Genomic DNA, 11,687 nt, shown 5'->3' with positions numbered 1-11,687 from the left:
TTTTGGGCTTCGTCCTCGTCATGTTCTACGCTATTTATCTCTATTTTGGCTAGAGAAATAAATAACACTATTTCGAATTCCTGCGCCTGTCTCCTATCATTATACAACATGACAGTCCGGTTGGTAGGATATACGTGATCGTAGTTTGTCTATTTTATTATCGATTGATTGGCTAATAGGACCGATGGTAAAGGTAGACTAGTAAAGGTAGACTGACCGATGATAAAGGTAGACCCCAATACCTCCGTCTCTTTCTCTTGTGAATGACGGGGATGAGGGTCTTGTCGGGCGTCTGAAATAAATCCATCCCGTCCGTCGCGTTGAAGAAAAAGTATTCCTCCAGCAAGGGGTCAGTAATCGCTGTCCTGATATCTAGAAGCTCTTTGGCAGGTTGGCAGGTTGGCAGAAACATTATATTCAAAATAGGTTACAAATAACGCAAAAAAACATACACAATAGCACAATTGTTTACGGGATCATAAAACGGCAGTCATCTCCTTCGGCGCCATTCTCAAGGTCCAGAATGTTTCAAAAGTAGTTTGCTTTTATTTCTATGCATTCATAATCACAGAAATAATACATCAAATCAAAACATGATGAAGTTACAGTAAGAATGGAAGGTCTGTTACAGTTCCCATTTAAGTACATATCTTCATAATTTGTTTATACAGCAGTAATAAAAAGCATTGAGGTCAAAACGTATCCTCTGTTTTTTTTTCTAGCACCTTTTTTCTATTCTTTTAGCATTGATTAATTAAGTACATTATTTTGCATCTCCTTGGTTATTCCTTTAATGGTTTGAGTGCAGTACCTCTTTGAACTCTACAAATTTGCTATCGCAAAATAAAAAGTGTTTATGTTTATGAAGGTCTTAGGTCACATTTGATATATTAAAGAAATGTATTTTCAAAAACACAATAGCAGTTTCATCGTTTATGTAACTGTATTACAAATGAAAACCACTAAAACACTACAATTCAAATGGTAAAATCCATTAAAATTAACACAATCACATAGATCATTCATTATTTTCTTTGTTAAGGAGGTTCTTAAGAACATATGAAACTATACAAATGTTTGTCAAAAGAACTAATAATGACTGTGCTTTGAGTTTGAGCTTGATTAAGATTAAACACAGCAAATAAGCAGTATAACATCATCATTAGTCATTAGTGATGTCCCCATGGCAACTTTCATGACATCAACACCCCCCTTTGAGTCCCACCGTGATCCACCTGAGAGACTGCAAACACTCTGCTTACTCACCATCATCTGGAGAGAGAGAAAAAGAGAGTGAGCGAGAGAGAGTGAGTGAGCGAGAGAGAGAGAGAGAGAGGGGGGGGGGAGAGAGCGAATTAAGAATAATAATACAATTTTACTTATCAAACAAAATACGTTGAACAAAGGTACAATGATGCATTATACTGACCTTTTTCTTGAGGACAGGTTTTCTTCTTGTAGAAACAGTATGATCCCAGACAGATTGTCAGCAGAATGATGACTTCAGCAAGTTGGAAATAAACAAACACATTGAACCCTGTTCCTGGGGGACAGAAGGGAGAAGGTATAACACCTAAATTAACTACTCAGCAAATTAATCAAATCCATAAAAATGAACTGCAGTAAGATCTGCTTTCAACATAAAACCTACCTGCCCATGAGGAGATTTCTGCTGAATGTTCTGTTAAAGGGAGACAGCAGTAAAATGATTTATTGTGGCTGGGACGTGTTGAGCAATTACTAAGGTTTCATGCCTTAAACCAGTGGTTGACTCTATCACAGTCGTGGGGGCCACTGTTGAAGGGTATTATTAGCCTCAATAACCCACCCTGAAATCTTTGTCTCCTCACTTTATTGTTTTTAAAAGTTGTGTTTCCTTGCCAAGTTTTATTTACATACTTTTTTAAACTTTGGATCCTGCATTGCGGTTAGCCTCAGTTGCTGTGACAGCTACAATCTGTCCCGGGATCCTGCCAGACCAAAAAGCCTGAAGTTGTTTACCGTAGCTTAGCTACTAGCCTAGCTGGTAGCTATCAGTATCAAGCTAGCAAGGTTTCCCAACCCTTGTGTCTGGGACCTCAGAGGTTCCCACACTAATTGTGGCTGGATTCCCTGCTGCCTGTTACCTTTTCCCTGCAAACTGACCTGGCTGGAACTGCATTGTATGGCTACCAACATTAGCCGATGCTGTGACCAACAGTATGTGCAAAGACACTGCTTTTGTGTGGATTTAAAGAGGAAACATCTTTCTGCTTTTCAGATTTAGCCATTTTTGTGAGCTCTTTTTGTTCATTTCTTCATCCTGTAAAGAGAGAGACACAGAAGCCTAGCTAGCCTAGCTGGCTGTATTTCTCAGATGGAGGTCATTATTGAACATTTTCAATGGTGCAGGGTCTGTTTTTATTTTGCTTTATTCTGGGACAATGTGAACCGCCCAGACTTTCAATGTAGCAACTGTTTGCATGCAGAGGACTGCAGACCAAAAATACATAAGTATTCAGACCCATATGAGACTTGAAATTGGGCTAAGGTGTATCCTTTTTCTGTAACGGTCGTCTGTTGAAGAAGGTGTGGACCAAAGCGCAGCGTGGTAAGTGTTCATGCTTTAATTTCAACTGAACACTGAGAACAAAATAACAAAATAGAACAACACGAAACAGTTCTGTCTGGTGCAGACACATAAACAGAAAACATCTACCCACAAAGCATTGGTGGGGAAAAGCTACCTAAGTATGGTTCTCAATCAGAGACAACGATAGACAGCTGCCTCTGATTGAGAACCACACCCGGCCAAACACAAAGAAATGCAAAACATAGAAAATTAACATAGAATGCCCACCCAAATCACACCCTGAMCAAACCAAAATAGAGACATAAAAAGCTCTCTATGGTCAGGGCGTGACAGTTTCCGTTGATCGTCCTTGAGATGTTTCCACAATTTGATTAGAGTCCATCTATGGTTAATTCAACTGATTGGACATGATTTGGAAATTCACACATCAGTCTATACAGTTGACAGTGCATGTCAGAGCAAAAACCAAACCATGAGGTTGAAGGAATTGTCCGTAGAGCTCTGAGACAGGATTGTGTTGAGGCACAGATCTGGGGAAGGGTACCAAAACATTTCTGCAGCATTGAAGGTCTTCCCAGAGCTGGCAACCCGGCCAAACTGATCAATCGGGGGGAGTAGAGACTTGGTCAGGGAGGTGACCAAGAACCCGATTGTCACTGAAAGCGCTCCAGAGTTCCTCTGTGGAGATGGGATAACTTTCCAGAAGGACAACCATCACTGCAGCACTCCACCAATAAAGCCTTTATGGTAGAGTGGCCAGACGGAAGCCACTCCTCAGTAAAAGGCACATGACAGCATGCTTGGAGTTTGCCAAAAGGCACCTAAAAAATTTCAGACCATGAAAAACAAGATTCTCTGGTCTGATGAAACAAAGATTCTACTCTTTGGCCTGAATGCCAAGCGTCATGTCTGGAAGAAACCTGGCACTCTCCCTATGGTGAAGCAATGGTGGTGGTAGCATAATGCTGTGGGGATGTTTTTCATCGGCAGGGACTGGGAGACTAGTTGGGATCGAAGGAAAGATGAATGTAGCAAAGTACAGAGAGTTTCTTGGTGAAAATCTGCTCCAGAGCGCTCACATCATCAGACTGGGACAAAGGTTCACCTTCTAACAGGACAACAACCCTAAGCACACAGCCAAAACAACGCAGGAGTGGCTTCAGGACAAGTCTCTGAATATCTTTGAGTAGTCCAGGCAGAGCCCGGACTTAATCCCGATCAAACATCTCTGGAGAAACCTCAAAATAGCTCTGCAGCGATGCTCCCCATCCAACTTGACAGAGCTTGAGAGGATCTGCAAAGATGAATGGGAGAAACTCCCGAAATACACGTGTGCCAAGCTTGTAGCGTCATACCCAAGAAGAATTGAGGCTGTAATCGCTGCCAAGGGTGCTTCAACAAAGTACTGAGTAAAGCGTCTGAATGTAAATGTAATAAATACCTGTTTTTGTTTTGTCACTATGGGGTACTGTGTGTAGATTGATGAGGGGGAAAAAACACTCGTATCCATTTTAGAATAAGGCTTTAACGTAACAAAATGTGGGAAAAGTCATGGGGTTGGAATACTTTCCGAATGCACTGTATGTAGCCTAAGAAACGAGGTTCATGAAATCAAAAACGTGCTAGTAACAGATGACATTCATATTCTGGATCTCACTTAGATAATTATTTGATAATACAGTGGAAGCAATACATGGTTTTAACATCTACAGTAGACAGAAATACCAATGGGGTGGTGTTGCAGTCTATATTCAGAACCACATTCCTTTAAAGCTTAGAGACTATCTCATATTAAATACTGTGGAAGTAATATGGCTACAGGTTCATCTGCCTAACCTAAATTCTATTCTTGTGGGAAGCTGCTACTGACCACCAAGTCCTAACAGTCACTATCTAGATAATATATGTGAAATAAAATAAAATAAAATAAAATAATGGAATTAAGAAATATATAAATATTAGGACGAGGAATGTCGGAGAGGCATTGACTAAAATACAGTAGAATAGAATACATTATTTACATATATTCAGTTGAGCATCCGGGTGGTAGCTAGTGATGGCTATTTAACAGTCTGATTGCCTTGAGATAGAAGCTGTTTTTCAGTCTCTTTCTTGATGCACCTGTTTTTTACTGTTGCGCCTTTGTCACCACACTGTCTGTGTGGGTGGACCATTTCAGATTGTCAGTGATGTCTACGCCGAGGAACTTAAAGCCTTTCACCTTCTCCACTGCGGTCCCGTCGATGTGGATAGGAGCGTGCAACCCACTGCTGTTTCCTGAAGTCCACGGGATAAGTTTTGTAGTGATTCTTATGTTGATGATGTAAAAAATATTTGCTGTTCTGTGGTGCAATGAGGAGCAACCAGACGCTGCACTTGATACATTTATGAATTTGCTGATTCCAGTTACGAATAAGCATGCACCCATTAAGAAAATGACTGTAAGAAATGTTATTCCCTTGGATTGGCGAGAAATTGAAAAATGGTATGGTTGAGACGGATGTGGCTGTAACGGCAGCCTTCCTCCTCTTCGTCTGAAGAGGAGGTGTAGCAGGGATCGGACCAAGACGCAGCGTAGTTTGTGCTTAACATATTTAATAATGACGATAAACGTGAACACTTAACAATTACAAAATAACAAAATGTGGCAAACCGATACAGTCCTAGCTGGTGCAGAGAAAACACAGACAAAAAGAAACAGACAAACTAGACACACAACATAGAATGCCCACCCAGCTCATGTCCTGACCAACACTAAAATAAGCAAAACACACAAGAACTATGGTCAGAACGATTGGCAAACGTACTGCAAATTGAGAAATCATGTGACTAAACTGGATAAAAATATGAAGAATCTGTACCATGAAACAAAGATATATGACATAAACATTGATAGTAATAACCTTTGGAACACCTTAAATGAAATGTTGGGCAAAAAAGGCGAACTCAGCTCCATCATTCATTGAATCAGATGGCTCATTCATCACAAAACCCACTGATATTGCCAACTACTTTTATGATTTCTTCACTTCCAAGATTAGCAAACTTATGCATGACATGCCAGCAACAAATGCCAACRCTACACATCCAAGCATAACTGAACAAATTATGAAAGACAAGCATTGTAATTTTGAATTCCGTAAAGTGAGTGTGGAAAAGGTAAAAAATGTATTGTTGTCTATCAACAATGACAAGCCACCGGGGTCTGACAACTTGGATGGAAAATTACTGAGGATAATAGAGGACGATATTGCCACTCCTATTTGCCATATTGTCAATCTAAACCTACTAGAAAGTGTGCCCTCAGGCCTGAGGGAAGCAAAAGTTATTCCGCTACCCAAGAATAGTAAAACCATCTTCACTGGCTCATATAGCCAATGTGTCTATGTATAAGGATGACTCAACACTATCCATGTCAGCTACTACAGCGACTGAAATGACTGCAACACTTAACAAAAAGCTGCAGTTAGTTTCAGAATGGGTGGCAAGGAATAAGTTTGTCCTAAATATTTCAAAAACTAGAAGCATTGTATTTGGGACAAATCATTCACTAAATCCTAAACCTCAACTAAATCTTGTAATGAATAGTGTGGAAATTGAGTAAATTGAGGCGACTAAACTGCTTGAAGTAACCCTGGATTGTCATAAATGTCAATGGAGAGCTAACATTAATAATATGCATGTCAATCTCTCATGGCTCAAAGTGGAGGAGAGATAGACTTCATCACTACCTGTTTTTGTAAGAAGTGTTGACAAGCTGTTGAAACTAATAGCACATAGCTCGGACACCCATGCATACCCCACAAGACATGCCACCAGAGGTCTCTTCACAATCACCAAGTCCAGAACAGACTGTGGTAGGCGCACAGTACTACGTAGAGCCATGACTACATGGAACTCTATTCCACATCATCAGGTAACTGATGCAAGCAGTAGAATCAGATTTAAAAAATGAAAATACACCTTATGGAACAGCGGCTACTGTAAGAGACACACACACAGGTACAGACAAACACATACCCACACAAACGCTAGCACATGCACTCTACACACACGCTTACATTGTAATATTGTTGTATGGTCGTATTCTACATTTTGTATTGCAGATATGTAGTGGTGTAATAATGTTATATGACGTGCTGTTTATCTTTTGTTCCTTAATGTGTTTGGACTCCAGGAAAACTATCTGCTGCCTTGGCAACAGCTAATGGGGATCCCTAATAAATAACAATACATACAGTTAATATTTAAAAACCCTGCTGGCAATAAAACATTTAAAGGAATCACATATCTGAGTTGAGATTTGACAAATGCTATGATGCTGCTACTTCAAGAGAGTCGTTCCGTGAAATTAGTCCCTTTTGGGTAGTGTAACCAGAAAATGAATCACTAATCTCTCGAGCAGCTAGATGTCCTTTACCATTCGGCCATCAGATTTACCACCAATGCTCCTCATTGGACACATCACTGCACTCTATACTCCTCTGTAAACTGGTCATCTCTCAAGACCCACTGGTTCATGGTTATTTATAAAACCCTCTTAGGCCTCACTCCCCCTTATCTGAGATATCTACTGCAACCCACATCCTCCACATACAACACCCGTTCTGCCAGTCACATTCTGTTAAAGGTCCCCAAAGCACACACATCCCTGGGTCGCTCCTCTTTTCAGTTTGCTGCAGCTAGATACACATGGCTTCTGGGCTAGGGTTGGATGTGTGTTGTGTCAAGAAGCAGTGTGGCTAGGTTGGGTAGTGTTTCGGAGCATGGCTCTCGACCTTTGCCTCTCCCGAGTCCGTATGAGAGTTGCAGTGTCACAAGACTGTAACTGGATACCACGAAATTGGGGAGCTGCAAAAAACACTCAAACTGGACAGTTTTATCTCAATCTCTTCATTCAAAGACTTAATCATGGACACTCTTACGGACAGTTGTGGCTGCTATGTGTGATGTATTGTTGTCTCTACCTTTTTGCCTTTTGTGCTGTTGTCTGTGTCCAATAATGTTTGGTGCTGCTACAATGTTATGTTGCTAACATGTTGTTGTTATGTTGTGTTGCTACCATGCTGTTTTGTCATGTGTTGCTGCCTTGCTATGTTGTTGTCTTCATGTAGTGTTGTGTTGTCTTTCTTGTTGTGATGTGTGCTTTGTCCAACTTTTTTTTAACACATTTTTTCTCCCCAATTTCGTGGTATCCAGTTACAGTCTTGTGACACTGCAACTCTCATACGGACTCGGGAGAGGCAAAGGTCGAGAGCCATGCTCCGAAACACAACCCAACCTAGCCACACTGCTTCTTGACACAACACACATCCAACCCTAGCCCAGAAGCCATGTGTCAGAGGAAACACCTGGTCAGCGTGCACCTGCGCCCGGCCCGCCACAGGAGACGCTAGTGCGCAATGAGACAAGGATATCCCTGCCAGCCAAACCCTCCCTAACCCAGGCGACGTTGGGCCAATTGTGCATCGCTCCATGGACCTCCCGGTCACGACCGGCTGCGACAAAGCCTGGGCTCGAACCCAGAATCTCTGGTGGCTGTCACGTTCCTGACCTTATTTCCTTTGTTTAGTATGTGTTTAAGTGGTCAGGACGTGAGCTGGGTGGGCATTCTATGTTATGTGTTTCTATGTTGGGTTAATTGTATTTGCCTGATATGGTTCTCAATCAGGGGCAGGTGTTTKACGTTTCCTCTGATTGAGAACCATATTAAGGTAGGCTGTTCACACCGTTTGTTTGTGGGTGATTGTCTTCCGTGTTAGTTTATGTACCACACGGGACTGTTTCGTTTTGTCTAGTCTGTTCCTGTTCGTGCGTTCTTCGTTTTATGTAAGTTCTCATGTTCAGGTCGGTCTACGTCGTTTTTTGTTATTTTGTCATTTATTCAAGTGTTCTTCGTGTTCGTCTTGTCTAAATAAATTCATTATGTCTTCACAACACGCTGCGTTGTGGTCCGATCCATGCTCCTCCTCAGACGAGGAGGAGAACAGACGTTACAGGTGGCACAGCTAGCACTGGGATGCAGTGCCTTAGACCACTGCGCCACCCAGGAGGCCAAATAAAAACATTTAAACAATCACATGAAATAAAGACAAATCTTTGGCAAAGCAAAAAAATAAGGCTTCACAATAATGGTGAACACTTGGAGACATTTTGGGATTATGTGGGTTAAAATATTCCTCGAAGTCACAGAGGGACATGTCAAAATGCTGCATTTTGGCACGTTAGCAACTCTTTATTCATATTAAAAATTGGAGATATTGAATTCTCCATGTGGTCTATATTAAAGAAATTATCAAATAGCTAATAATTTTGTGGAACAACCCTAGAGGTCATGATTATGATGACGATGACGTCAATCATAATAATAATAATCATCATCATCATCATCATTATCAATATAATCTTGTATTATTGTGCATGATGTGTCTGTTAAATTAAACATAATGAAAAAGAGAGTATAGGATTGAAAATGTCATGCCGCGGGCYCTTACCAGTGGAGGTTTTACTGGTGGGGGACTCAACAGTCGCCACTGTCGCCACTGTTGTAGTCTCMACAGTCACAGTCGCCACTGTTGTAGACTCAACACACAGRGTATTACMAGTGGCATTCACCCACTCTGATACTCTTGTCCCGTTGGATGAGGTGCAGTTAACATATWTCAGCCCTGTAGGCAATCCAAACAACAGTAATCACATGCGTATCTAAATTACATGTAAATACTGGCAAATGGATAGTGCTGTTTCGATACAGGTCAATTCTTATTGATAAGAATTGATCATCGATCATTATAATCATTAATCATTATAATCATTAATCATTGATTTTGTTGATCATAATGTTTTTTAACAAAGTAAATTGAACAGTAGATTACCTGGACAAGGTAAGATTCTCCTGCTGACAGTATCACTGCTGATGTAGTTTCTGATGGTACAGGTGAGATCTCCTGACAGGCCTTTCTTCAGAGTGATGGTGTTTGTCTCTTCACCAGGAGAGGTCTCAGTGTCTCTCAGCGTCTGTCCATCCAGAGTCCAGCTGTACTGGGGACCATCCCCCTCAGAGGAGCAGGACACTCTCATCTCTCCATGGGACAGACACTCAGAGGACAGCTGAGGAGAGGACACTGGAGCTGTGGGGGAAGAAGGATATGTAACTGTAGTAAGAGGGCAAAACACATTAGAACACAACACCAGCCATTCTTCTTGAAAGCCACAGAAACTACTGTAGTCAATAGGAGCAGCAGATTCATGACACATAATGACTGCATTTCAAATAACCAACAGATGATTTAATGTTGATGGATGTGGTTATGACTCTATGTACCAACTACAGTAACATATGAAAATAAAATGACTCCATGGTTACACATAAAATGCATTTCTCATAATTTGTATTATTAGGTAGCCACATATTTGTAGTTTAGCCAGAGCAATAGCTTGTCAAAGTTACCACTTGTAATAATTATTTGGCAAGTTATTATTTGGTAAGATAGTTATTTACCTTCGATGAACAGTTGTAGTCCTCTGGTCCCTGATGCTAACCCTACTGAATTAAATGTTTCTATCAGGTATTCACCAGAATCATTCCTTCTTGTGTTATTTAACCTAAATGTCCCATGGTTTATAAAGTGTACTCTGTCTTTAATGGGGGTGTATTTTATTACCCATTTGTCCTTCTTCATTCTGAGTATCTCTGTTTTATTACCAGTTGAGCCTTTATAAAATGAGAGTTCACCATATCTCGTGGCATCAGTCACCAGCTGGAGATAGACAGTTCCTCCCAGAGCTCCATAACACTGAGATCCATCTTCTCTAGCATCACAGGAAGTCTCCAAGCCTGAAGATCAAGAAGAAAAGACAATGTAGTGACTATCACTGTTCTAACCCATGTCAAGTCATGTATCATTTTACAGATGATGATACAAGTTACTAACGGTATAACCAAACCAACAGCATCAACATAATAGGGATCATTAAGTCAGTGATCATTATCATGGAACAGTGAGTAAAGAGACAACTGTCTTCTACAGTGTTCTGAATATTGTCTATTATCATCCGTCATTTCTGCTACATAATATACAAGACTCCTGATATTATATTCTGCATAAAAGAAGAGGGAAACCAACACATATAAAGATGTTTCTTACCATGAGACACTCCTGCTGAGATCACCAACAGTCCTAAAACAGCCTCCATGTCTCTTTACAAGTCCTTTATTTTCTATTCAGAGCTGAATTTCCATAACCTGGTAATGTTTTACAGCATAAACAAAACCAACACAAGGAAAGTATGAGAGAGAGCTCTTCCTGCCACTCAGAAGACCTCAACCAGTTTGTGACAAGCATAAGAAGAAGTGTCATGTTGACCCTATTCATAGGTTCTGACTCTGATGAGGCTCTTCCTCTTTCCTCTAAGTCTCACTTATTCATTATACAAACTGCCAGGCTGGCTATATTTCTCCTGTGTGATGGATTTAGATAAGATGTCAAACACAGTATGTGATAAGTGAGGCTAGTTTTGAGTGTGAAGAAGATTTTGGCGCCTGAGAATATAACACCTCATTCGTCGTGTCAGGGCAGTGGTCAGCTCTCACACACTGCTGTCCAACACTGACATGAATACACTACATTCTTCTTCACAATTAGTAGGCTTTTTCACTTCATTTTAGATTGTGAAAATTTTAAAAATGAATAGAGAGTGAGGTAGAAAAACAGGTATTTGAGAGGAGGAGAGGTGAGAGAAATAAGAAGTGAAACAGAGAGGACCAGCAGATCAAAGTCCATTGTTTCCCTAATAGTGGTTTGTGACTCTCTGGTGTCTTCTGCCGGCTACAACTGATTCCTTTTGGGTTGCAGCTGTTTGCTAGACACAATAACATGTTGTAGATGGAAATGGTTAGTATGGCTGTATGTTGAGACTTTAAAGGGTAAAAACATGTTCAATCTATAACAGAAGGACTCACTACGGCCAGTGTATACAGTTTAGTTGTTCATGTACATTTAATGAAAATACAAATACATTTTGTTACGTTACAGCCTTATTCTAAAATGGATTCAATCTTTTTTCCCCCTCATCAATCTACACACAATATCCCATAATGACAAAACCAAAAACA

The 11,687-nt window shown here is 40.6% G+C and overlaps 1 protein-coding gene across 5 annotated transcripts; it reads right to left on the bottom strand.

Moving 5' to 3' along the window:
- Positions 1-803: 803 nt before the first annotated feature.
- LOC111956929 (hepatic and glial cell adhesion molecule-like) lies at positions 804-10,903 on the bottom strand. Of its 5 annotated transcripts, none has more exons than XM_024136347.2 (7): positions 10,720-10,903; positions 10,074-10,409; positions 9,448-9,702; positions 9,067-9,240; positions 1,652-1,681; positions 1,430-1,543; positions 804-1,272 (listed from the first exon to the last, which is right to left on the bottom strand). In XM_024136347.2, exons 1-7 carry the CDS (start codon positions 10,766-10,768, stop codon positions 1,259-1,261), a joined length of 972 nt encoding a protein of 323 aa, XP_023992115.1. In that variant the 5' UTR covers positions 10,769-10,903; the 3' UTR covers positions 804-1,258. The 5 variants fall into 5 exon arrangements, with proteins under 5 accessions (XP_023992115.1, XP_023992118.1, XP_023992116.1 ...); XM_024136350.2 differs by having other exon boundaries at positions 10,308-10,409; XM_024136348.2 differs by lacking the exon at positions 1,652-1,681.
- Between the last annotated feature and the right edge of the window lie 784 nt (positions 10,904-11,687).

The sequence above is a fragment of the Salvelinus sp. IW2-2015 genome, unplaced genomic scaffold (genome assembly GCF_002910315.2).
Source record: "Salvelinus sp. IW2-2015 unplaced genomic scaffold, ASM291031v2 Un_scaffold875, whole genome shotgun sequence".
Classification (NCBI taxonomy): Eukaryota; Metazoa; Chordata; class Actinopteri; order Salmoniformes; family Salmonidae; genus Salvelinus; species Salvelinus sp. IW2-2015.
This window is presented reverse-complemented; position numbering and strand designations above follow the sequence as displayed.